Source organism: Crocuta crocuta, unplaced genomic scaffold (genome assembly GCF_008692635.1).
Source record: "Crocuta crocuta isolate KB4526 unplaced genomic scaffold, BGI_CrCroc_1.0 scaffold705, whole genome shotgun sequence".
Lineage (NCBI taxonomy): Eukaryota > Metazoa > Chordata > Mammalia > Carnivora > Hyaenidae > Crocuta > Crocuta crocuta.
In genome coordinates this window covers 759,619-787,023 of record NW_027527827.1, presented here as the reverse complement: position 1 = coordinate 787,023, position 27,405 = coordinate 759,619, and the positions used below count along the sequence as shown (strand labels likewise).

The window sequence follows — 27,405 nt, the reverse complement described above, 5'->3', positions numbered from 1 at the left end:
CCAAGAAACCAGGGAAAATGGCTTCCTGTGGGGGAAGGGAAGTAAGGCAGACTGGAGCAAGGGTGGGAACAAGACTTTCCATTGTATGCCTCTTTATATTTGGGGTTTTGAACCATGTGAATATATTTCTGCCTTCCTCTCCGTTTCTGAACATTTTGTAAAAAACAAAAAAAAAAGTTTGAGTGGGCATCACAATGTGATTCTCAACAAATCCCATTAAAATTGCATTACTCCAGATCTTTGAAACTATCATTAAATAAACAAAACCTTTCGAATAATCCTGATATCTACACATAAGCAGCAAACTTGTTGCTATATAAATACAAGTAAATAAATAAGTACATTCTAAAATGATACATTATCCAAATGAGAGTATAACATTTATCTGCTTTATCAATTGCCCTAAAAACTTATTTTCTCTTAGGTAGGAAATTGGACATGTAAATTCATTTATCTTTTCAGGTCAGCAAAATGGTCCAAAGGTGTCATAATACTTCAAGTGACAGCATTATATAGAATATAATTAATGCAAGCATATCTCATTTTGGCTTGACACAAAGTGATACCTTTTGCTTGTCTTGTATCAATTTTTTTAGGGAGACTATGGCTCCCACTCTACTCTTCACCCCCCCACACACACATGTATTTTGTTTAATTAATGTAGCTGTCAGGGTTAAATGCCAAGGTACCAAAAATTGACTGGTTTGCTTTATTCTCCCACAAACACTGATTTTTCCAGAAAGGAATATGAATCTCAAGTCTGGCCAAGCAGAATCATTGGATAGGAGGTGGGGGTTGTTAAAAATACAGGGCAAAAGAAGGTTTCTCTGCTTTTGAAATTAGAAGCTCTAATGATTATATAAGCCTGTAGATGCCAGGACCCATTATTGCTATCCATTCTGAAAATAAACCCAAAATGAGAATTATATCAAATGGAGATTTTAAAAAAGAAGAAAGAAAATTATGACAATATCAATCAATGAACAGTGGATCTAGCTGTGCTTTGAGCCAGTCTGTCCCATGGATTTACCAACTTTATAAGCCAATGAATTCTTTATTGTTGCTATTTTGAAACATATTTCAAATGCTCTTCAACAAAGTCTTCATGATTTTATTTGCACGTATTTTGGGGATTGTTTCTTAATTTACCTGGAAAATGCAGAAAACATAAACTTCTAAGTTTAAGAGATTCAAAGAAATTCTTCATGAAATCAGTGAATCTGGAGCAAGGTAAGGCAGTTCTTTCATGAGAAGTGCTGCGCTATCAGGTAGAGGGAGGAATATACAAAATAAAATTAGGTCTCTGGCTTCTAAAATAATCCATGCCATATGCCATTCTTACTTCTATAAATAAGTGATATTTTAAAACTTCTTTTGCTTCTTTATTCTTTAAATAAAATAATCCTGAAAGCAACTGCAATGAACTTCAATTACCTATACACGCACATCCTTCCCATATATTTTTTCAAGTAGCTAATTAATTTATTTATCTGCTCATTCCACAAATTTTTACTGAGTTAGACTACATACTAGACATTTTTCTAGAAACTGGGGATGTAATACATGAAGTCTATATCCTTGTGAAATTAACATTCTAATGGAGATGACATAAAAATAAATAAATACATCTATAATATATCTGGTGGCAATTTTTTTATTGCTAATAAGAAAAACAAGACAAGGTAAGGGGAATGGAAAAATGTTAAGGATACTGTACTAGTTTATATACAAAAATAAGAGGTGCTTTCTCAGATAAGGTGACTTTAAAGCAAAAATTTGAAAGCAGAAATGGGATAGCCATGTGATTTCTTGATGAGGGTAATTCCAAGTACAGTCAGTGGGGACACAGGGCATAGGGAAGGAAGACAGAAGATTAAAGCAAAGGGAGGTTTCAGGTTGGGCTTTGTCATTTTGAAATAATAAAATAAAAAATAAAAAGAGAAAATAAAGAGGAGAAAGGTATCAGATAATTAATATGCATAAGGTCATAAATTAGGACAGTCTGATTCCATTTTAAATAAAACAACTCAGCAAACATGTAATCAGTACCAACTGCCTATTAATGTTTGTGTGTGAGATTGATTGCTTGGATATGATAGGATATTATTGTTTGGATGGTAAATGTTTAAGGTGGTGTTAACCCAATGGATCTATGAGACCAGACCAAGACCACTCTTGCATGAGGAATAGGATCTTACCTGAAGGGTGAAGTTTTTACCCCACAGCCATACTATCACAAGCCAGAGCCTTTAAGCCAAGAGAGAGGATCTTAGGAAGGAATAAGTAGGAACTCTCCCTTGGCCATGACTACAAACCAAGGAGCAGGGCAGACCTGCAGGGATTAAACTTAAGAGGACACATTATCTGTTAAAAATTGGGAAGAGAGGGGTGCCTGGGTGACTTAGTTGGTTAAGCGTCCGACTTTGGCTCAGATCATGATCTCACGGTTGTGGTTTCAAGCCCCGTGTCGGGCTCTGTGCTGACAGCCAGCTCAGAGCCTGGAGCCTGCTTCCAATTCTGTGTCTCCCTCTCTCTCTGACCCTCCCCTGCTCACGCTGTCTCTCTTTCTCTCCTAGAAATAAAAAAAAAAAAAATTTAAAAAAAATTGGGAAGAGAGCCAGGAACCAAGTGCCCCAGGCCAGCTGCCCCAGCGACATGGTGAGAGATTAAGTGAGGCAGGGTTAGAAACCTATAGCTTACAAATTTCTTCTGCTTCCAGCATCTTTTCTAGCAGTATTTCTTCCATCTTAAGTCAAGTCTTTTTGAAAATCATCTTACATGAGCTAAGATCAATGAAAGGGAGGGGTTTTCTACAGTTGTAAAGGGGGGGACAGATAGCTCCGGGGTGAAGTAAGAGCCTATAGAAAACATGAAATGAGAAGGAAGTTGACTGGGTGAGCACCTCTGACTACCTGAGAGCATCTGTCCATGGACAAACCTTGGAGCTAAGTGTTCAGAGTGGAGACTGCCAAAGAGTGAAGGTCAGTGTGAAAACCTTGGCTCCACTCTTCTCCACCCAAGGGAGCTGTGACAACTTACCCTCCCCACTCCTCCATTTCTACCTTTGCAAAATGGCACTAATATTACCCCGCAAAAACCATCATCTGCGTTTTGCTGATGAAAACTTAACTTGCCAAATCTGTGTAAGTAGTCAGCGCTGAAGACAGGTCTCAAATCTACTCTTTCCCGCTTTCCAGTCTGCATTCTTCACCCCACACTAAAGTGCTTCCCCATCTTATTGGCACAACCAGCAATTTGGACATCCAAACCAAAACCTGGAAGGTCACTCTGGCCTTCCCCTACCTCCTTGACCCCCAGATCCACTCATAACTGAATCCTGTCGACCGTACCCTCTCAATGTCCTCAGACCCATCCCCCCCTACAGTCCTGTCTTAGCTTCTCCACCCATTCCCCGCCTGCGGTTCACCTCAGTGGAATTCCCTTTTCACCTTCCCTTTCTACAACCCAACATAATAAATACAATAACAAACACAGCACGCATCTTCTTAACTGTTCAATGGCTTCCCATCAACCAATTGGTGGTTCTCTAACTTTATTGTGTATAAAAGTTACCTGGAGAACATATTAATGCAGATTTTGATGAGGGGTGCCTGGGTAGCTCAGTTGGTTAAGCCTCTGACTCTTGATCTTGGCTCAGGTCATGATCTCACAGTTTGTGAGATCAAGCCCTGAATCAGGCTCTATGCTAACAGCTCAGGGCCTGCTTGGGATATTCTCTCTCTCTCTCTCTCTCTCTCTCAAAATAATTAGATAAACTTAAAAAATAAATAAAATGCAGATTTTGATTCAAAAAGTTGAGGGAGGTACCCAGGAATGTGCACGGTTAACAGGTGTCACACAGGTGATTGATACAAGTAATATGCAGATTCTTCTTACTCAAAGTGTGGCCATGGACCAGAATTATTAACATCATCTGGGAGCTTGTTAGAGATGGAGATTCTGGGGCCGGGCCTTATACCTACTGAATCAGAAGCTTGGGGTGCCTGGGTGGCTTAGTTGGTTAAGCGTCCGACTTTCGCTTAAGTCATGATCTCACGGTTCGTGGGTTCGAGCCCCGCGTCAGGCTCTGTGCTGACTGCCAGCTCAGAGCCTGGAGCCTGTTTCAGTCTGTGACTCCCTCTCTCTCTGACCCTCCCCTGCTCACGCTGTCTCTCTCTCTGTCTCCTAGAAATAAATAAACATTTAAAAAAAAAAAAAAGAAGCTGAATTGTAACAAAGTTCCCAGCTGATTTGTATGCATGGTTTTTTATGTTTTAATATATTTTTTTTATTTTTGAGAGAGAGAGGAGGAGAGAGAGATGGGGACAGAGAATCCAAAGCAGGCTCCATGCTGACAGCAGAGATCCTGATGTGGGATTTGAACCCACGGACCTTGAGATCACGACCTGAGCTGAAGTCAGACACTCAACCAAGTGAGCCACCTAGGCACCCCTGATTTGTATGCATGTTAAAAAAGTAGACTACGCTTTGATCTAAAGAATAAAATATAAAAATCTTTTCCATGATATAAGAGGTTGGTCATGACCAGGATTCTTGCTGTGATCTAAGTTTGACAAACTGCGGAAACTGAGGCACCAAAAGCAGCTGTCTTCTTCATGTTGGTCACCCCAGTGCCTAGGACACTCCCTGCTACATAAAACATGCTGAAGTGTGTATCAATAAAGTGAACTACATTAATACATATTTCAAAACATATTTGAAGTACAGTATTACAGTCATATTGTATCTTCATCAAGGTATGATTTAACTGGAGTGGAAAAGAATGGATGGAGAAAAGATGATCAATGTCATGAGCCAGATACATTTTACTCCTTAAAACACTGAACGTGTCGTCATTGGGCAGGGGAAGGGGGTACTTGAGCCGTCTCTGAAGTCCTTGCTGTTCGCAGTTGATTTACTGCCTGAAGTCAAATCCATGCTCTATATATTAAAACACAACCCCCACTTTTTTGTGTTGTTTTTTTTTTTTTGTTTGCTTAAGAAGAGCAAACTTTCACCACAAAGATACAAGAACAGTCAATATTGATCTTCTTGACGGATGGTGCACCTCACGCCACAGGCCACTCAAGCATCTGCTCATTACCACACAGCCCTCTGCTTTGTGGGGGAAATAACGCCAAGTGGCCTCCTGTGCTATTGGCCACACATTGCAAATATTTAAAAGAAATAAATTTCTCTGATAGAAAAGCACCTTTCATTGTTCTCCAACCCCCTCTCCTCCCAAGTCATGTTGATTTTGGGGCTGTGCATACTGCCAGCACCTGTACTGTTCAATTGTTTGCTTGCCAACATCACTGTGGTTTTCTTGCTTGGGTTTAGGAACCATTCTAAGTACAGTAGCCAATGACAGTGTATGTTCTTCCTCTCTCGGCAAAATCTATAGAGGAAACATCAGCTTCAGGACACCTAGCAGCAACTATAATCAGAAGTCATGGGAAGCAAGAAACAGAAATTGGAGCTTCTCTGTCTGAGTACTTATCCCCATATGATAATGAAAATGGACCACTGGTGCAGTCCAGAAAGAAAGGTTTGGATTTTCTCAATAGCATTAGTATTTGGCAGGGAGTTCTTAAACTTGATTTTGGGAAATCCAGAACCTTTCTTTAACTGAACATGAAGACCCACAATAAGAAATAAGGGCAAGATTTCAGCAAGAGGAAATTTGAATTGTGATTAAAAATACCCACTTAGAATATTACCCCAGGGGCCTAAACATAAATATAGAATAATAGAATTATTTCTTCATTACCCACCATTTGGTGAAGTAGGATCATGTCCTGGGTGGTCTTGTTCACTGCTCTTAATCTCTTCCCACTGAGTATTAGAGTAAAATGAGCTGTAGCCAGTCATTGTGACTGGTCAATATCAATGACAAACTGAGCTTTAGCCCATTCTCTAACTCAAAGCTGACTTCTCATTCAATGAGAGGGTTACAGTCTCCATTACCACCACCACTGGAGAAGGTATTTATTACTTCTTAGACTCTAAATACTTTTATTCTACTTCCAGGAACAAGTATTTAGGCATCCATGTGACTCCAAATCTTTTTTTTTTTTAAGTGTATTTCTTTATTTTGAGAGACAGAGAGAGCAAGCAGAGGCAGAGAGAGAGGGAGAAAGACAGAATCCCAGTCCAATGCAGGGCTTGAACTCACAAACTGTGAGATCATGACCTGAGTCAAAACCAAGAGTGGGATGCTGAACCAATTGAGCAATCTGACTGAGCCACCCAGGCACCCCTACCTGACTCCAGATCTTGATCCATATGGTTTACGCTGAATGCTTCCCCCCAGACTTCAGGGATAAAGCAAATGCCCATATCTGAGCACAACAGCACAATGCATTCTGTTGGCTGCAGGGATTGAAATTCAGAACCAATGGGATATCATTGAGGTTTTGTTAAGACTTCCAGGATCAAGGTATGATAATGAGACACTACAGAGTCTAGGGTTGCCGCAACCACCTTACCAACAAGGCAAGTACAAGTTGGATTTGAATTGCTTTTTGCAATTCAGCTTGAGTTGGGTGAGTTGCACTCTATTGACTGTTCTGCCTGGTGCCCAGGGACCTGTTTGTGATATGAGGATTTGAAAATGCAGTCTGTGGTCATGGAATGGTTTCTTTCACTCTGGGGGGAACAGTTCTGTTAAAGATGGTACTGATACTGATAAGGATGATGCCTTCTTTGCCTTAGTTGTCATCATTCTCCACTTATGTGGGCCCAAAAACCCTAGGTAGTTTCCTCAGCCCCCAAATGAGAAACGATGATATTTGCTCCAAACCCTTACAACTAAAGTAAAGGGGTATTTTGCTGTTGTCAATATATGGACTGAACCATGGATTAAGGAGCTAAAACCAGCCTCTCTGTGTGCAGTGAGGTAGTGAAGACCTTCATGGAATTGCATAACAAATGTTTTGAATCATATGAAAATCATTAAGCCACTTTTAGTTTCTTGTAAGACCTCCACAAATTACAGAAATGTCCAGAGGAAACATGAAAATACCATTGTATAAATTTAAATTTAAAATTACATTCAGATTTACACAAAACAAATTTGTATGAAGAGTTAAATATTTTTAGAAAAATTGTCTGCAAAAATCAGACTCTAGATGCACTAAAATTTGTATCTCAAAATAATTTCTCATAAATGTGTCTCAATGTGGTCACCATCTTTAAAAATATTAACAGCTTGAGTAACAGTTGCATCAGCAGAAAAATTCTTCTGAGAATTAAAAATTATAAAAAATTATTTGCAATCTTAGCTATCCATTGATATTTAATAGTAAGGCACTAAAAGGCTGACTGCAAACTCTAGGTTCACCTGTTGCCTACTGGGCTTCACTGTTGCATCATAAGCAATGAGCTTGACTTTCCCATGACAGATCCCTCAATGTCAGGACTTGAAGGGCTTTTCTTTGGTTTCTCCACAGAAGAATGCTCCGAATACCAGCCCAGGAAATATTTATCTGGCTGAATGAATTCTGGGACTAGAACAGGAAAAGGGGCCTGAAGGTCTCACAGGCTACTACCTAAAATTTCAAGAAATGCCTATTTGGAGAGTTTACCTCATCTCTGAGCCCACTGTGCCTGGGTTGAGAGCCACTCTAGCTCAATTTTGCCAGGGAATAAATCCTTGTCTGATGCTACAGGGTGAGCAAAATGGAGTTCTGGATCCAGACTATCACCAGCCCCTTATTTTAAGCCCTGTGCCCCTTTCCTACTTTAGAAGCTGTATGAAACCTTCAAGTCCCAGGTTTCTTGGTGATAGAATGAATTGATTCACTTCTCCTTGTAGGACCCCCATGTAGACTTGTGTTGGGAATCACTCCATTCTGTTAGGTCAGTGACCTCATTTTAGCCAACTTTACAGCTTTCAAAAGAATTGTTCAAATTGTTCACTGGATGTTATTTCCTCTCTTTGTCTTTATTTTTCTTTCTAGTGTGAATTCATTTTGTTTTAAAGCAGTGCTTCCCAATCATTTTCAAAATCACATAAGACAAAAAGTGTATGGCATTTATAGGGAACACTGGGGTAAATGGATAAGACTATTCAAGGCCAAGGCCAGCTGGTCTGACTTTACTTGCTATCCCGGTCCTCATAACACTGTCGAGAGGACTAAATAGATTAATATCTCTGCCCACCTGTGACCCACTTGCAGCATACCATTTGAGAGGCTTTGTTCTGTTGTCAGTTCTGTGGCATTTGGAGAGAGAGAGAGGAGATAAATAGATGCGGTCAGTCTACCATGTTTAACCAGCCACCCGTCACTGCTCACTCTCCTATACCATCCAGGTCAGATATTTTCCCCCCCTGTGGTCATCCATTTTATGGACCTGGAGTATCCATCCAACTGTCCCAAATGGCATCTTCCTGATACTTCCTGCCAGGAACACCGTAGGCGCCTATTGTTACTATCCCTGGAAGTAGTAAAGGCAATGCTTCTTACCCCAATGCCTCCATCCAAGGCAAATACGTAGCTCCATGATAACTCTTAAGGCATAGGAGCCTGAACTCCAGACACATCCAATCCAGTCTGGTCCCTGGTAACTGAAGAAAGAGGGCATCTATCCTAACCAATGAAATAGAACTTCAATGAAGACAAAGGAAATAAACTAAAAGAAGCTAACATACCATTTGGTGGGACAATACAACATGGTACTCAAGATCATGGGATTTGGAATTAATGTTACCTGTGTGGGAATCCTGCGTCCTCCATTTACTGGATATGTGATCCTAGGAAAATTATTCTATCTTTCTAAGTTTCAATATCTTCAACTGGAAAACAGATGGAAAAGTAATTCCTGTTGCCATGAATGTTCAAGAGAGGAAACAATTGCAAAGTGCCTAGCACAGAGGTCATGAAGGAATGAGTGGGAAGAAAATATTAATGAGGGGCTGAAAGGAAAAGCATAATACTCACAAATAAGAAAAGATAGGGTCTTGGAAAAAATATTATTAAAAAGAGAATGAAAGATATCAAGGCTACAATCTACAAACACGCTGATACTTAGGCCCCCACCATCCACAGAGAAGCAGGATATAGCAAGAGATATACTATGTATAAAAAAATAGGACATATGTATAAATATATGTATGGGATGTGTATGTGTGTATATATACATACATTTGTCAATAGCATCTGACAAATGTGTATATGTATAGCAGTTCTAAGAATTAACTTCACGATACTGTTTTACAGGAAAAGAAAAAAGTTACCATCTCCACTTAGTTACTAATTAGCCCTTCAAATAGGGTCAGGCATCCTTGCCTTCTTTTTACAAGACCATAAATAAAAATACAGCTGATCTCTCATTTTATCCTCAGATGCCAGCCCACACACCAGTCTACGTAGCAAAAAGGGCTCAATGTAAATATTTACATCTAAAACATGGAGGGATATATGTTTATGTGTTTAAGGCCAGTCCATCACACACTGATAACCATGTGCCCTAACATTTAAAAAAAAATTACTAAAGCAAAAGAAAATAAATAAAAGGTCAAAACCTCCTTGACAGCTATGGGTACATATGTTATTAAACCTAAAGGTGTCACGTCTCAAGGAAACATAAACTGAAGTTCCTTTCAGGTTCTCCTTAGTGTTAGGGTTTTAGATTGTACTTGGACAAAGGAATCATAATTTAATTATCCAAAGATTTATTACAAAACACTTTGCTCACACTGGATATTTTGATGTGTAAACATCAGAGTATTACACTCCTTCTATCCCAGGCTTCACATTTCAGATTTCATTAGCCAATAAAGCCAGGTTTATTTATAATAAAGTTAAGCCCTTCAAACCACTGACCATGGAAACCAGATTTTGAAATAATTCAGATTTGTGTTTCTGTTCTTTCTAATTAAGGGTAATATCGGGAAGCACAGACAGTGGGTAGCATTGTTCGAGCACCATGGATTTAAGCAAGAAAATCTGATTATCAGCTCATGTCAGAAGCCAAGCGATAATGCAGCTTAGCATTCGTTTGGGCTTTTTCTTTGGCCAAAAGATAATTACCGTTCGTGAGGCCTTACGTAAGTGTATCTAATATCTAAGGCCCTAAAATTTATGAATAGCAAAGACACACAATAGGCAAAGAAGAATTACTGTATTTATTATTTCTATGGCTTGTTCCACCATGATAATTTCATTATCTAGCAAAGTCAAACCTCTAAAATCAAAGTATAATTTCTTAAAGGACAAGAGTTAAATATGCTGGCAAGGTTTTCTGCCCAATTTCCTCTGGTGAAAGTTATTTCTAACAAATAAGAAGTAGACTAGCCAGAATTCTAATAGGAAATGTACCAAAGAGGATTCAGAGTTACCTATTGAGGTCACTGCATAAACAGATGTTAAGCTTCTGCAGTGAGATATTTTTTTTCTTTCATAAAGTGTTATTTCTTAATCCTGTGCTTTTGAAAATAAATACAATGCTACTTACCAAAGAATACCAAAACTCTGAAGATTGAAAAGCGCTTCTTGGCAAAACTGATGGTGTCAGAGTGAGCATTGCTATAATACAAGCAAGCAACCTGAGTATATATCGCCCAGAATAAATTTGGGGAACTCAGAGGAAAAAGGTTATTTGAAATAGAGGTTAGAGGTTTGATATACAAACCCACATCTAATGAGGAGGATGAAAAGGAAATCAAGTTGTAAAATTTCTAAAATAAGGTTTGAGATCCTCCAAAACATAAAGTCATCCATTTTTAGAAGAAAAAGGGTAGCATGATTGTCCTTAACTATAGATTTTTATTCTTTTAGGAATAGCTTTTATTATTGATCTACTACTCATTATAAACCAGTAGTAACAAACACTTTACTTAGCACGTGGTACAGACCAGGCATTGCTTTAAATACTTCCGACATGTGGTTCATCAGATCCTCATGGTAACCCAATGAAATCAGTATTTTCCTCTCCTCATTTCACAGAGGAGAAAAATGAATCACACAGAGATTCAATAACTGCCCAAAAGGCCCCCACTATTCCAAACACACACATACAAATATATAACACAAAATCTCAGTTTGATTCATCTTCATAATCAGATTTGGTTTAGATATTAAACTTCTAAACTTTAGCTCAAATAATTTTTCCCCTGGGGCTTCCAGAATTTATTCTGTGTGGTTTATATTCAGGCTACTTGTATTACAGCAGTGCTTGCTCTGACACCATCCTGAAGCAAAAGGTTCATTAGGACTGGTCAGGGTCGTTCCACTGGCGGCTCAGGCATTAGCAGTGAGCTTTCCAATCTTGGGCAGATTGCCAAGCTCTCTGTTAAACAGAAGTCAAATGGGAACAACAGAAGTACAAGAAAGGGTGATACAGAACTTGATGGAAGAAGACAAAGATCAGTACAGGCATGGCAGCCTTACACTCCTGCTGCCAAACTCACAGATTCACCAGTGAGGATCATTGGTACTTCGGGCCAAGTCCACCCTGTGCTTCTCTTCCTATCTTCTACGTTTGCTTTGATCACTTTTTGATTGATTCCCCACACCTTAACTTAACTCTTGCATTTTTCTTATTTTTTCTTTTTGCCTTACACTCTGGAAGATGTCTTGCAACTTCTTCTTTCAGTCTTCTGTTAAATTAGTTACTTTTAGCCAGCACATATTTGATTCCATGAGTTCTTTCTATTTGTTTGGTGCTTCTTTTTCAAGGACAGAGCCATTCTTATTTTATGAATTTTCTCAGAATTCTCCAGAAGGCACCAATTAGATATCTTCTAAAGTGAAAAGTTTCTTCTGGCTTCTGAATTATGTCTGCTTCTGAAAACACCAATTTCCCTACAGAGTCTTCTTAGTCCTTTTTGTGCAATTGGTTTTCCTTCAATTCTGGTAGTTCTTGGTACAGGCATACCTCATTTTATAGTGGTTTGCTTTATTGTACTTCACAGATATTACATTTTTTTACAAATTGAAGTTTTGTGGAAACCCTGCATAGAGCAAGTCTATTGGCACCAGTTTTCCAACAGCATTTGCTCACTTCCTGTGTCTGTGTTACATTTTAGCAAGTCTCACAATATTTCAGACTTTTTAATTATTCTTATGTTTGTTATCATGATCCACAGATCAGTAATCAGTTGATGATCACAACTCGCTGAAACCTCAGATGATAGTTAGCATTTTTTGGCAATAAAGTATTAATTAAGGTGTAAACACTGGGTTTCCTTTTTCAGACATAATGCTATCGCACACTTAACAGAGTATAGTATAGTGTAAACATAAGTTTTATATGCACTGGAAACCAAAAAAAATCATTTGAATCACTTTATTGTTATACTCACTTTATTGCAGTGGTCTGGGACCACGCCCACAGTAGCTGCAAGGTATGCCTGTATTATGAATAAAAGCCTAGTGGATGAGTTTCCTTTCTGTTTGTGCAGGTGTGCTTCTCTTCTTAGAGAATTCAGGTCTTCTTCCCATGGCCATGAGCTTGGTAGAAGTAGCCAAGACATGTGAACTGACTGGCTTCACCACTGGGTGGGTGGGCTGGTTGGGGCTCCTCCAAACACCAGAATGAGAGGGCTTCATTTTTTTAAAGTTTATTTATTTTTGAGAGATAGAGAGAGGAAAGGAGAGAGCAAGTGGGAGAGGGGCAGAGACAGAGGATCAGAAGTGGGCGCTGTGTTGATAGCAGAGAGCCTGATGTGGGGCTCGAACCCGTGAACCATAAGATCATGACCTGAGCCGAAGTCAGTCACTTACCCAACTGAGCCACTCAGGTGCCCCAAGAGGGCTACATTCTAAGACACCAGTTTCTATATGAAGAGTCCAGGTCCTTCTCCATTAAGCCTCTCAGGTGTTTTGTTTTGTTTTTTAGAAAAATATGCTTCAGTTTTATACTGGGGAGAAGGCTCTGCCTGGAAATCACTTCTGCCTTCTCATCAATCTCTACAGGTCCAGTGACTTACTTGACTGAGGAGTTTGGAGGAAAGAACTGAGCATGGTTGACTCAGTTCACTCTCCTTTGTCTTTGGAGTCTACAGAAATCAGTTGGCTCTGGTCTGCCTTTAGTCATGAGTTAAGCTTACCCAGAAAGCGCCTGTTGTCTCCCACCCTTCAGGGGAGTTCTGCCATTTCCAAGTGCTACCATCTTGGTTCAAGCAAAACTGCCATTCTGGGAGTCAGAATAGAAAGCCCATCTTGGCCACACACCTAAATCACACTCCTAACCTATTTGATATTTCGACCTCTGTTAGCCAGCTTCTCTGTCTCTCACTGGTTCAAAATTATGCAAAGAAAAAAATGAGAGTTACATATTGATCCCTTGTAAATGGGACCTCAATGTAAACATTTGTCTGGCTTTTTTTGGGGGGGGCGGGGAGGAGGGTTGTTTTGTTTTCTGTTCTATTCAGGATCAAACCGATTCTTTGCTATGTCAGGAGGCAGCACCCAGAAGAAATTGAAGAAACAGACCCTCCATCATCCCCTCAATGCTTGGCAAATATCTTTGTTCCTCAACCTATAGAAATGCCTTCATGCTGTTTTCCAAACTCATCTGTCTAGATCCACAGAGATGCTATGAACCCCTCATGTTCTTTCTGCAATTTGAAAATATAAAGGTTCTCCCTGATACACTCCCTAGAGCCATTGTGGGGAATTAAGCACTTAGTGATTTAGCTAGATCTTCCTTTTGGTCTGTGCACTGTCCCCCTTCCAATAAGCCTTACTGCCACTGTTTAAACTTAAGACAAGCATCAGAAGCAGTTTTCTCCACAATCTTACATATTTAAAGCCTTAGAGGCAAGAAATGTAACTGTTGTTTGGGACAGCGCCTCCCCTTAATATTGCTATTCCATTTATGAGAAATAAAGTGGTATCACTAACTTACATCTATTTTTTAAATTATAAAAGTAATGAGTGCTCACTCTAAAAATCTGAAACTGTATAGATGAGTATGCCATTCCCACTACTCTCAGAGGTAACTAAAATTACAAAAACATTCTTGGGTTACTTCTGGAAAGTTCTGATGCATACAGAGTGCCATTATACACATACTTTTTTTTTTTACGCAAATGAGAGCGCAATGTAACCCAGATAAAGCTGTTTCCTTGTGGTCCATCCATTTCAGCATGGGTGCCACATTCAAAAGAAAGCAAACCCAGGCCCTATATCCAAAAACTAGCAGGAAAGCAAGTAAAATCTGCACATGAATAATTATAAAAAGTAAGTAAATGAAAGAAGTATTGCCTTGCATGGCAAAAGCAATGTGTTCTGAAATTGTGTCTATGTCTTCCCCTTTCTCCCTAAGTTCCTGCTCTTCACAGCATGATAATAATTTTCTCTCTCTTTCTCTCCCCACCCTTTCTCTCTCCCTCCTTCCCACCCACCCCCTCTCCCTGCCTTTTCCCCTCTCTCATACCCTTTGTCCTCCCTACTCAAAAAAAAGAAAAATCCTCCTCAAAATTCAATCCATGCTGGTTTTACTTTTTCTCCATTTCCTCCTTCCTCTCCTGAATATACTTTTATCCCTTTGCAGCTTTAGCTCATTCCAAAATCACTAGTCTTCCTAGGATTCTTTCAGTTCTTCTCTAGAGCCGATACTGTATTAACCCAGTGAAAAGTTGGACATGGCTAGTGGGTCCAAGCAACAAAGGCACTTTTCTCTTCCAAAAACCAGTGGAGAGGTCAAGGTTGTGAATACACACATGCATCTTGTCCTTGTCCCCCTTGTCACAATATGATACTCCCTGTCTACAGTTTGCTTCTTCTACTTATAAATTCATCACAGGCATTTTTTTTTTTTTATCAGCCCATGGTGTTCTGCCTCATTCTTTTTATAAGGACATAGTGTTATATAGTGTTGAGAATGCATTTAACCAGTCCGTGCAGATACATATATAGGCTGTTTCTGATTTGAAGCTATCTTAATGAATACTGCAATGAATAAAACTTGTTCACATATTTCTTGATATGTGAGGGAGTGTAGATGTGCTCTTGACGACAATTTGACTCATATTTCTCTGGCTCCACTTCCTATGATGTAATAACAACTAAGGCTCGTTCTTTAAATGAATGAGTGAATGAATGAATAAGTCAGCAAATAACAAAGAATGTGATAATAAACCACAACCAAGGTAAATGACGTAGCAGTTGGGCTTGTACAATAGGATTTAATCTCTACTTAGCCATTCTTGAATGCAACTTTCTTCACCTGTAAAGTGGGGACATGCTTTTAAATACCATTGAATGATTAGATTAAATAACACCAAAAAGGTGCTTAACTCAGGCCAATGTAAGCTATTATTGAACTAAAATCATACATCCACATAAAATGTTTAAGTGGAGTCTGGGTGCTGTGACCCTCTCATGGATACGGGAAATCACCAGAAGTGTTTGCAAGCCACGATGCAGAAAGAGCAGCCTCAGTCCCTGGAGGGCATGCTCATGCCTCCAGGATTTTGAGTAGTTTTCACAGCCCTATTATGGCCATTGATACTTCCTTTGATCTTCCAACGACAACTTCAAAAATTAATTTTTAGGCACATAGTTTCTATTCTTAGAAGAAATCTATAACGATAACTCTAAAGCATTCCAAGCCTTAGGGAATTTATATGCCATCATAAGCAAAACCATTGCTTATATGCTAGATGATATTTAAAGCCATTGGTTTCTTGACTGTAGAAGATACAAAGAAGGCAATTAAATACCGTGGAAAGATCTTTGGAGCCACATAGATCTGAGTTTAAAGCCCAGCATTCAATCATTCATTTATTCAACAAAATTTAAGACAGTATCCTATCTTTTAAGTGAACAAACCTCTTGCATTGTCACTTAAGAGATATTTAAATCTTATCAAATGACTTAGCTTCTCTTTTTCTAGGGTGCAATGTCAACTTTATAAGCTTTTCATAAAAGTAACACATATCAAGTGTAAAGCAGTGTTTAGTAAATGTTGATTTCTTCCATTCCTCCCCATTTAAGGGCTCAAGATTCAAGACAAGCCACAAACATATTAATACCCTCACAGAACTTAATGAAGAAAACATTCACACCTAGGAAAATAAAGAGCAAAAAAATAGTTACATCAAAACCAATCCGAGAATCTCAGAGATCCTAGAGCCTAAATTAGGCACACGGTAAGTACTTAAAAATATCTATTGATTGGATATACTAATCAAGACTTAATTGTTGCCAAGAGGCAACATAGCACACGAGGAAAAATTCTGGCACAACACTTAAGACGCCTGGGTTTGAGTCCACAAAATGTGGTCCGCCAGCCATGTTTCCTGGACAAATCCTGACTTTTCCCAGTCTCAGTTTTCTCACTTCGGGAGCTAGAAGGCTAAGCTGCATCCTTCCTAAGGTACCAATAATTCCAGGTGAAAAATACTTGTCAACACTTCAGAATACCGCTTTGGAGATTATTTGCTCAGTCTGAGGGTGAGCTGGACGCATGTCCTCTCACCTGCCATCACCTTCCAGATATCATAGGAAGGGCCCAGAGAAGGGGACTTTATCAATATAGCTCTGTTTTTGCTTTTTACTCTGAATTTTAAAGTATAGGCCAGCAAGTTAAGAAACAAGTATCACTGAAAACAAATCCATTTTAAAATCTAAAGACTAAAACTTAACCAGTCACGTCATGTTTTTAGCAAACACACTTACCATTGTGTGGAGTTTTATTGTCCCCTCTGGTGAATAGAAGCCTTTAAAAATGTATATGCCTAGAACTGAATACCGTGTCAAATCTATTGGCACTGCATGTTTAAACACCTGCATCTCATCATTAGCCCTTCATAATATTGTTAAACAATAATTAGACTTATGATGAGTAATAAATCCAAATATATCTTTCCTCGAGATGTACTCTTTCTTGTATTATAAGTAACCCATTAACAGAACATGCAAACTACTCGGGCAAAACAGGATTCATAAATGTATCTAGATAATACTCAACAACGTTTTTAAATGATTATAATGAACTGTAATGATGTCACCTTCTATATTAAAGAATCCTTGCCTTATTTTTCTGAGGATAATCGAGGTCATCATTTCTGTTTACCGAGATTCTAAATTTTACCTGTCTCGTCAGATTTAAATAAACCAAAAGGAAAGTTTTACCTTGAAATTTAACAAGTTTAGTTTGATTTTTCTCAAATTTGAAATGAAAATGAAAATTTGAGACAAAAGCTAAGCTTGACTTTATTTAAAACCTACAGTGTTGGCTGATAGCTGTGCAGAGCTCTCCACAGGAGATAATCCACCTAGTTCCCCAAACAGAAAGATAACAACATGCCCAATCACAGTGATCAAAATGGACCAGTCTTAAAAAAACCAGACTTCAGTGTATTAGTCTAAAAGAGTCAATATCGGTTAGCATCTGTAAATCAAAAAACAAAAAGACAACAGGTACTTTTTAAATGTTTATTTAATTTTGAGAGAGAGAGAGAAAGATAGAAAGGAGAGAGAGAGGATGAGTGGGGACAGGCAGAGAGAGAGGGAGACACAGGATCTGAAGCAGGCTCCAGGCTCTGAGCTGTCAGCACAGAGCCCAATGCAGGGCTTGAACCCACAACCATGAGATCACGACCTGAGCTGAAGTTGGACACTTAGCCGACTCAAACTCATGAAACAGGTTTATTTTTAAAAATCGGACTGGCCTCATGAGAAGGAGGGGCATAAATATACAGTGCCTTAGTCAGGAGGAATGTAGTAAAAGCTAATATGCATGGCAAGGTTTCCATGTGTGCCAGGCACCGCTGTAGGTAATTTACATTGGACTCAATTCCCACAACATTAAAGGTTGGTGCTATTAGTATCCCATCTTGCAGATGAGGAAGCTAAGACATAGGAAGGCAAGACCCACCTCACAGGGCAGAAAGCAGCAAAGTCAAGATTGACCCCAGAGGTTGCTTGTATGGATAATCACCATCCTTCACCATTTTTTACCATTTGCTACACAGTCAAGCAATAATCTGAAAGCAGGTACCAGCATCCTCAGCATCACATTGCTAAGGAACCTGGAATACAGGCAAGAGCTCAATGGTAATTCCAAACTCTACTCTGGAACTGAATTGGCCTTTTGGAAATCCATCTTTTCCTACCCCCTGGTTATCTCTAGCTTACGTCATCCTTTCTCAACACTCTAAAACTCAAAACTCACCTGAACAATGTGACATCCACTATGAATGAAGGAGCATGGTTAAGCGTTCAAAGTCCTCTGTCACTCACAGTCTTCCTGAAATTGTTATTAATGTGAGCCATTAATCCTCATGCATAAAGTGTATCACAGAAGAGAGTTGACATGATCCAAATTATAGTAACCCTTCCTGTACTATGGGAATGCTTAAGAGACACAGAGCAGTCTGAAGTCATCCTCCATCCCTCGTAAAGCAATGCATTTTTGAAGTGGGTTGAACACCCTCAAGTAGGTACCCTGGAGTGTTGACTGGGGCTCCAGGTAATAGACCTGGGATGATGTCTTGAGAGTCAGGCCAGCTGCCTGGCCACCCTTCCTGCAGAAACCCCAACTCCTGGGGGAGATCCACACCTACCAGCCTGTCTGCCACATCCAGAAGTCAGCCGAATGGTCCTGTTAAAGCAAAGTCATATCCTGCCACTCACAGCCGCCCAGTGGCTCCTCACCTCATTCAAAGTACAATCCTCAATGGCTTCTTACTGAACTGAATAGGACTGGTAGCTGCATACGCACATACAGACAGACTGAACAGGATCTAGTGCACGTATAATGGCTTCGACCAGTTCAGTATATTTTTTAGCGTAAAAAGGGAGCCTACTAATAATTATCCTAAAACAACAAGTGTAAACCTGGACTCTCCTGGGCAAAGAGGGAAGTCACTGTTACCTCTCTTTATCTACTACTCTCCCCTCAGGGCTCTCCCCTCCAGATGCTTTGCTATTCCCTCAATATCCTAGACTTGTTATTGTCTCAGGACTTTGCACTTGCCTGCAACATGCTTCCTCTATATGTTCCTTCTTAACTTGACTGTCCAAGGACCTGTTTACCAGCTTCATCCTTTCTCTTTCAATGAGTGAAAAACACAGAACTTCCCTTGAGTTCCCCTCTTCTTTCTACCTAATGTTTATGCATTCATTCAACAAGCCACCCAATTAATTCCTTACCTTGAGGCAACATACTGCATGTAAGTGTAATTATACAATAATTTTCACTTAGTGGATGCCTGGATGGCTCAGTCAGTTGAACACCCAACTCTTGATTTTGGCTCAACCCATGATCTTATGGTTCATGGCTTGAGCCCTGCATCAGGCTCTGCACTGACAGCATGGAGCCTACTTGGGATTCTCTTTCTCCCTCTCTCTCTGCCCCTCCCTTCACATCTCTCTCTCTCTCTCTGCCTCAAAATAAATAAACTTTAAAAATTTTTTCCACTTAGCATAATGTTTCCAAGGTTCATCCATGTCTTAGCATGTATCAAAATTTCATTCCCTTTTATGGTTGAATAATATTCCATTGTATGTATATCACGGTATGTCTATTCCTTTATCCACTGATGATACTAGGTTGTTTCTAACTTTTGGCTATCTTGAATGGGCTGCTATGAACATTGTCATACTCATATCTGTTTGAATCTCTGTTTTCAAATAATTTGGGTATATTCCCACAGTAGCCACACCATTTTACATTCCTACCAGCAATGCACAAGGGGTTCCAATTTTTTCATATTCTTGCCAACATTTGATATTTTCTGTTTTCCTAATAATGGTCTTCTAATGGGTATAAAGTAGTAACTTACTGTGGTTTTGTTTTGCATTTCCCTAATGACTAATGGTGTTGAATATCTTTTTCATATGTTTATTCGCCATTTATATAAGTTCTTTAGAGAAATGTTTATTCGAGTCCTTTGCCCATTTTTAAATCAGATTATTTGTATTTTGTAGTTGAGTTGTAGGAGTTCATTATATTAACCTCTTATCAGATATAATTTGCAAACATGTTCTCCTATTTTGTGGGTTGTCTTTTCATTCTCTTGATAGTGTCCTTTGATGGACAAAAGTATTTAATTATGATAAAGTCCATCTCATGTTTTCTTTTGTTGCCTGTCCTTTAATATCATATTTAAGAAGTCATAGTGATATATATGGCAATGAGGATGAATAATGAGAATTTTTCCCTATTTTCTTCTAAAAGTTTACCTTTTTAGCTCTTACATTTAAGTCTTTGATCCACTCTGAGCTAATTTTTATATATTGTGTAAGATCCAGTTGCATTCTTTTGCATGTGAATATCCAGTTCTCCTAGCACAATTTCTTGAAAAGACTGACCTTTTCCCCATTGAATGGTCTTAGCATGCTTGTCAAATATCAATTGACCATATGTGGGGTTTATTTCTGGGCTGTCAGTTCTATTCCATTGGTCTATATGTCTGTCTTTATGACAGTACCACACTGTTTATATTACTGTGGCTTTGTAGTAAGTTTTGAAATAAAAAAGTGTGAGCTTTCCAAATTTGTACTTTTTCAACATTGTTTTGGCTATTTGGGGTCCCTTAATATTCTATGGATTTTAGGATAATTTTTTTTCTATTTCTTAATAGAAAAATTTGGGATTTTGATAGGGTCACATTACATTGAATCACTTTGGATAGTGGTATCATATTAGTAATGCTAGGCCTTTCGATCTACGAATGCAGATGCCTCTCCATTTATATGGGCCTTCTTTAATTTCTTTCAGCATTTTAAAATAATTTTCAACATATAAATCCTAACCTTCCTTGGTTAAACGTATTCCTAAGTATATAAATGGATACATATGTAAATAGAATTGTTTTAATTTCCTTTTCAGATTGTTTATTGCTGACATGCAGAAACACAACCGGTCTTTTGGTTGATTTTGCATCCTGCAGCCTCACTGAAGTTGTTTATTAGCCCTAACTTATTTGATCCTCTTTTTTTTTTTTTTTACGTACAGCATAAATGCTTTATTAAGAGTCGCAGATCATCCCTGGGAGCCAAATGGTCGACTCAGACGTAGGACCGAGCCACAAGTCTGTACAACCTCTGAGCTTCTCGCTCTGACTCCAAAAGGGTGAGCATGTTGCCCTCGTGCACAGAGCCTTTCACATTGCAGAGGATGGAGGGTCTCTTATCATCCATAAACTCCATGTGCACCTGAGTGCACTGTCCCTGGAAGCCGGTCCTGCCCAGCACCTTGGTGACCCTGGCCAGCATGATAGGCTGCCCATGGCTCATGACCCTGATGGCAGTGCAGCGGCAGCCAGGCAGAGAAAGCCCTAACTCTTTTGATCTTTGAAATTTACTTTGAAATAAATCTGAGTAATGGACACTATCAAGGCCCAGGCACTGACAGCAGCAGCCAGACTCATGAACTACTAACATGCAAGGAAAGGGCAGGAAGCTCTTTCTCTTTATGTTGCAAATTAGAGTGTTGTGTGGAAGTGACAGCATTCACTGGAGATCACATTCTCGGTGGTGGAGGTGTGGTGGGGCATCAGATATCAGATCAGTTCTGCAGTGTACTTTTGAGTCACTGCTCCAGGAAGCTTACCCTCAGATCTGATTCTGTGAACCACCGAGATCTGTGAACCACCCAATTTTATTTCGCTCACTCCCTTTACTGATTAATTGACCGGAGTTAGTTTTTCTTGAGTGCAAATAAGAATCTTATCTGACGCACTATGATCAATGGCCCATGCCCCCATTCTCTGATCCTACTTTTTCTCTATAATACTTACCACTGTCTGACCTCTCAATGTACTGTCTGACTTTCACACTGAAATGAAATCTCCATAAGGTCAAGGCCTTTTATTTTGTTCACTTTTATTTTGTTATTTTGTTTAGCTGCCTAAAACCATGCCTGGTACATATTACACTTAGTACAATTTGTGGAATAAATGGAACATCTAACACTTGTCGACTCATTTAACTCTGACAACAACTCAGGTCTGTTAAAAGGCAAAACTGAAGGTGTCCATTTAGTTTCTATGTCTATGATTCCACCCTTCAATGCAACACTCTAGTTCTGTGCCTTATGAATGTAGGCAGAGCCAGTTCCTGGACACCAGTAGAGTCTCTAGTGGGACCTCCTCCAGGGATGCAGATAAGCTCCTTGTGTCAACTCTGTAGGACACTGACTCACCAGCTATTATCTGGGCCAATTATTATAGGTTTCAGGTCTAAATGAATGGACATTCCTATCTTTTTCCTTCGGACTTTCATAGTGGATATTAGAAAAGTCAAACATTTCTAATATCATCCATAGACCACACTTACATGTCTGGAGAAGCACTTAATTGAGTATAAAAGTTGTCCCCAGACCATCTCAGCCACAGCAGGATTAATTTCCTGCTGAAATCACAGAGGAGCTTGCTACCATGGCAGGCTGAGATGAAGACACTCCACTTCTCAAATTACTCATTCACAGAGGATCTGAAAATGTTTTCTTGTGCAAATCTAACTCACACCTGCTGAGAAACTGATGCTCTTTTCTAGATCACAGGTGTCATGACCCACCTTAATTCACCTTACTTCTCACAGCCCTCAGCTCATCCATGCCATAGCTACTTCCTGGTCCATTCTTTCAAATATCCATTTTAATACTTGCTGTGGAAATGACGCATTCCAAGCATCGTTCATGACCAACCGTCCTCCATCTTTTCCCATTCAAAACCACCACAGCTTGTATTCAAGCCTTGAATTGCACATAACTTTAAAAAACGTGTTTAGCATGTGATCGCTGATTTGGCTAAGTGTTTAAAATGTGGAACCACTTGAAACCATACTTTCCAGAAAAGAATGTAATGTTTTCCACAAATACCAACAGTTGTGTTGAGGGAAACGGTGCTATCAGGGAAAGCAAGCATTGGAAGGAGGAGTTAGTGGGCAGCTCTTTGGATGGAATCCCCTTTCCATCCCCATGCCTTGAGAAAGGACTCCACAACTGAGGCCGACTCCAGACCCTGTAGAGCAAACCCCATGCAGTGTGGGGTTACATGCTGGGAAAAAAGACCACTGGGAACGGTGGTACAGATATGGGAGCTTGGAGAGCAAAGCAAGGTCATTCTAGGACCAACAGCTAAACACAGCAGTAGAAAATCAGGGACAAAGGCTCACCAGACTGTCTGTAGCATCAGCAGAGTGCCCAGCTCATTCATTCATTTATTCAGCAAATACCAACTTAGCATCTCATATGCACCAGGCATCCAACCAAAAGTAAGGAGATACAACCAAAAAGTAAAACAAATAGCCTGTACCCTACAGCCTGACTTTACATTCTAGCACAGAGCAGGCACTGAATATTTGTTGAATTAATCCATCGAAGAAAATGGCTGACTTAGCACTTCTCTTCTTTCTAGTGTAATCCCCTCATCCACCACATTACAAGGTAAAAAAAAGAATGATGGTCTCAAATCAGTTGTCAAGAAGTTGGCCAAAATATTTGAAATTTAGTAAGAATGCTTACTAAAGACTTTATATAAAGACCACATATAGAAAGACTTTATATCCTGTATTAACAGTGACCCTTGTGTATAATATTTCTTGACGTATTAATTAAAGGTAGTATGAAATGATCGTGATCAGACATGAAAAAATAATATTCACTTTGACTTTTGTCCCGTTTATTTTTAAATTCGATGGGATATGTATTTCATACCATATTTATAATATAGTCATAATATTCCAATGAAAGGAGTAGAATATGGTACATAAATAAGTAGATTGGAAATGGGCACTTTTCTTTCATTGCTAAGAGTTTGCAATTAAAATTTAGACACCGTTATTTTAGATCCTTGGGCACAGACTAGCAGGTGGGTAATTTCAAATCCATTCACTGAGGAGAGTACCAGCCCTGCTCCAGACCAGGCTCCGCTGGTTCTGAGGCAAGTGGGGCCAAGCCCTAAAAGGAAGGAGGCAGCAAAGTGCATTCCAGATAGACAGAACAACAAATGCGAAGGGACTAGAGGGAAGTATCCATAGAGGGCTGAAGCAGTGCACAGCTAGAGAGAAAGGGATGAGTGACATGGCCAAGAGGGTAGTGGAGCCCAGATTGCATCGTGTCTTGGAGCCATAATAAAGACTGGATTTTATTGGAAATGAAATTGAAGCCCATGGCAGAAGATGATATGCTATTTTTATATTTTGGGAAACACTACTAAGCTCTTCAATCCATCTTTGACCCGGAATGTATTTTTACCGCCATCTGTCTGATTTGTGTGTCTACATCTCAAATGACTCTGACCTGGGAAGGGACAGCAAAGACGTATAAATTCATCCCCTAAATGACAGTAGTATCTATCACACTAACCTTGGAGTTAATTCTATAACTTGATTTTTCCACTCAGCATCAGGTTATTGAGATTTATCCTTGATGACATACGTAGCTTTAATTCATCCCTTAAAACTACTTGCAACAGTCCACTGTATAAATAGACTACAATGTGTTTATTGTATTTTTATATGTGTTTTATCCATTCTCCTGTTAATGGATATATATGTCTTTTCAATTCTCCATGATCAAAAATCAACGGAACCATTCTTCTATGTGTCTCCTTGAGTACACAGTCTCTAATTTCACACTTGAGGGGACATGGTTGCGTCAAAGGCGTTTGTGGAATATACAACGGTGTTGGATCCTGAAAACACTCCCCAAAGTGATTCTGCAGCTGTGGGGATGAGAATTTCTCTACACCTCTGTCAACACTTATTGTTGTCAGACTTTTTAGCTCATGTCAACTGAGGAATATGAAATGATCTTTAATTATGGTTTTTATCTGCATTTCCCTCAACTCTATTTGCACAGTTACTGGATATTAGGTTTCTGTGAATTGTCAATTCATATCCTTTGTTCATTTTTCAACCTCATTACCTACCTTCCTCTTATCAACTGTCAGGAATTCTCCATAAATGCTAGATATCAATCCCCTTTTAGTGTTTGCTTTCCAAGTATTTATTGTTAACTTATAACTTGTCTTTTTGCTTTTATTATAAACCTTGGTGAAGGAAACATTTTAATTTTAATGTAGTAAAATGTATCCATATACTTTTAAAGTTTGTGCTTTGTATGCCTTAAGAAATCCTTCCTAAGGGTTTAAGGTCATAAAAATGTTTTTTTTTTTTAAATTTTCTTCTAAAAGTTTATTCCTTTCATGTGTAGGTCTTAAGCTCATCCCATATTTTCTTTCTTTCTTTCTTTCTTTCTTTCTTTCTTTCTTTCTTTCTTTCTTTCTTTCTGAGAGAATGCAAGCAGGGGAGGGGTGAGGGAGTGAGAGAAACAGAAAGAGAGAAAGTGGAAAGAGAGAAAGAGAGAGGAGACAGAGAGAGAGAGACAGAGAATCCCAAACAAGCTCCATGTTCAGTACGGAGCCTGACACAAGGCTCCATCTCATGACCCTGGGATAATGACCTGAGCTGAAATCAAGAGTCAGTTGCTCAACTGACTGAGCCACCCTCCAAATTTACTTTGCTATATAGTGTGAAGTAGGTATTTAATTTCACCTTTTTTCTGTAGGAATGGTCAGTTGTCCAGATCCATTAATTAGATAGTACTTCCATTCTCCTTTAGTCTCTAATGTTCTTTCGTACATCAGATTTATGTATTCTATTATGTTCCGTCAACTTATTCTTGAGCCAATAGCTCATTGTCTTCTTATAGCTTTATAAAAAGGTTTTATATCTGGTCAGATAAGCTCCCATATTTTATTCTTCCTAATTCTTTCATCTACTCTTAGTCTTTTATCTTTCATGTAACTTGTAGGATCAGCTAAGTACCATAGTATTTCTTCCTGTATTCAGACCCTCCATTATATATCCTAAAGTAATGCTTTGTACTTTTATCCATATATGTCTTACAAATATTTTGTTAGGTTTATTCCAAAGTAATTTATAGTTTTTATTTTAATAACTTATAAGTTTTAATAATATGAATATAATTGTAAACTTTAAGGGTATACAATCAATACTATATTTTTTCCACAAAATTCTTTTTGTCCTTGTATTTCATCACCTTGGAACCCCAGGACACTTTTGAATAGAGGCAATAATAGTAAACATTCTTGTTTTCCCTTACTTTTTAAAATTTAAATTATTTTTTTAACATTTATTTTTGAGAGAAAAGAGACAGAGCATGACCGGGAGAGGGAGACACAGAATCAAAAGCAGGCTCCAGGCTCTGACCTGTCAGCACAGAGCCTGACACAGGCTCGAATTCATGAACAGTGAAATCATGACCTGAGCTGAAGTCCTAGGCTTAACTGACTGAGCCACTCAGGCACCGCTTATTTTCCCTTACTTTAATGGAAATGTTTCCAAAAACTCACTATTTAATCGAATTGTTTTTCTGTAGATTTGTATAGGGTTTTTTTTCCAAGTTAAGGAAGTTCCCTTCTATTTCCAGTATTCTAAAAAAATTTTTTTTCCTCTCATAAATTAATGTTGAAGTATCTACTGGGATGGTTCTATGATGTTACTCTGTAAATCTATTAATATATATTTTATGAATTGATGCCTTGATATGGAACCATTCTTGCATTCCTAGAATAAATTCTTCTTGGTTATGATGTATTTTCTTGTACACATTACTGAATTTAATTTTGCTAGTTCTTAATTTTAATATTCTTTATAAATGAGATTGATCCATAGTTTATCTCATTTTATTTTAAATGTTTGTTAACTTCAAAAATAAACATAGGATGCTTTTTCTCTTCCTCCAAATAAAGATTATCTCACGTTTGAAATTTTAATAAAACTCAGCGATTTTAGCATGCTATTTTTGAGGGTTTGGAAATTTCAGAATATTGACTCCATAATGTGTTTTTAATTGTTGACATAGTTATTTATATAATATTGACTCTGTATTTTATAAGTCTATTGTATTTGTACTTATGCTTCCCTTTTCTTTCATAATATTGTTTCTCTTTTTTCCTAGATCAGTCTTGCTTGGATTATCTATTTTACATACTCCTTCCAATAAATAACAAGCTTTTGGGTTTTTTTAATTATCTCTAATTGTATTTGTTTTCTATTTTGGTGATTTTTTCTTCTTAATTTGATTAGTTCCTTCTTTCTTCTTCTTTTGAATTCATTTTGTTCTTTGAGTAACTCTTAAGTTGAATGCCTCACTCTTTAATTTTCAACCTTCATTTTTCTCTAATACAACATTTAAAGCATAAACCTACCTCCCCTAAGAACCACTTTAGCTTCATCTCACATTTTTAAAATTATTATTATCATTCAATCCTGAGTATTTTCCTTCTTTTCCATCATTATTTCTTCTTTGACCTATTAATCATTCCAAAGTAATTATTTTTGGAAACCATATTTTGAGTCATATTTTTATTATTTATTTCTGTGACAGATACTGTTAGGTACCTACCCTCACATTCCTTTTCTCTTCCTCTGTAATAGAGCCTTCATTTGAAGCCACAATGTGCACAGTTAGTGG

At 38.5% G+C, this 27,405-nt stretch overlaps 1 protein-coding gene across 1 annotated transcript in view; it reads right to left on the bottom strand.

The window, feature by feature from the left end:
- Nucleotides 1–21,197, bottom strand: part of CUNH12orf42 (chromosome unknown C12orf42 homolog) — an 81,068-nt gene extending 59,871 nt beyond the window's left edge. Inside the window, 4 exon segments of the mRNA XM_077778514.1 lie at nt 1,150–1,250; nt 6,628–6,709; nt 10,459–10,529; nt 21,004–21,197. Coding sequence (XP_077634640.1) covers nt 1,150–1,250; nt 6,628–6,709; nt 10,459–10,529; nt 21,004–21,197 — 448 coding nt within the window.
- Between the last annotated feature and the right edge of the window lie 6,208 nt (nt 21,198–27,405).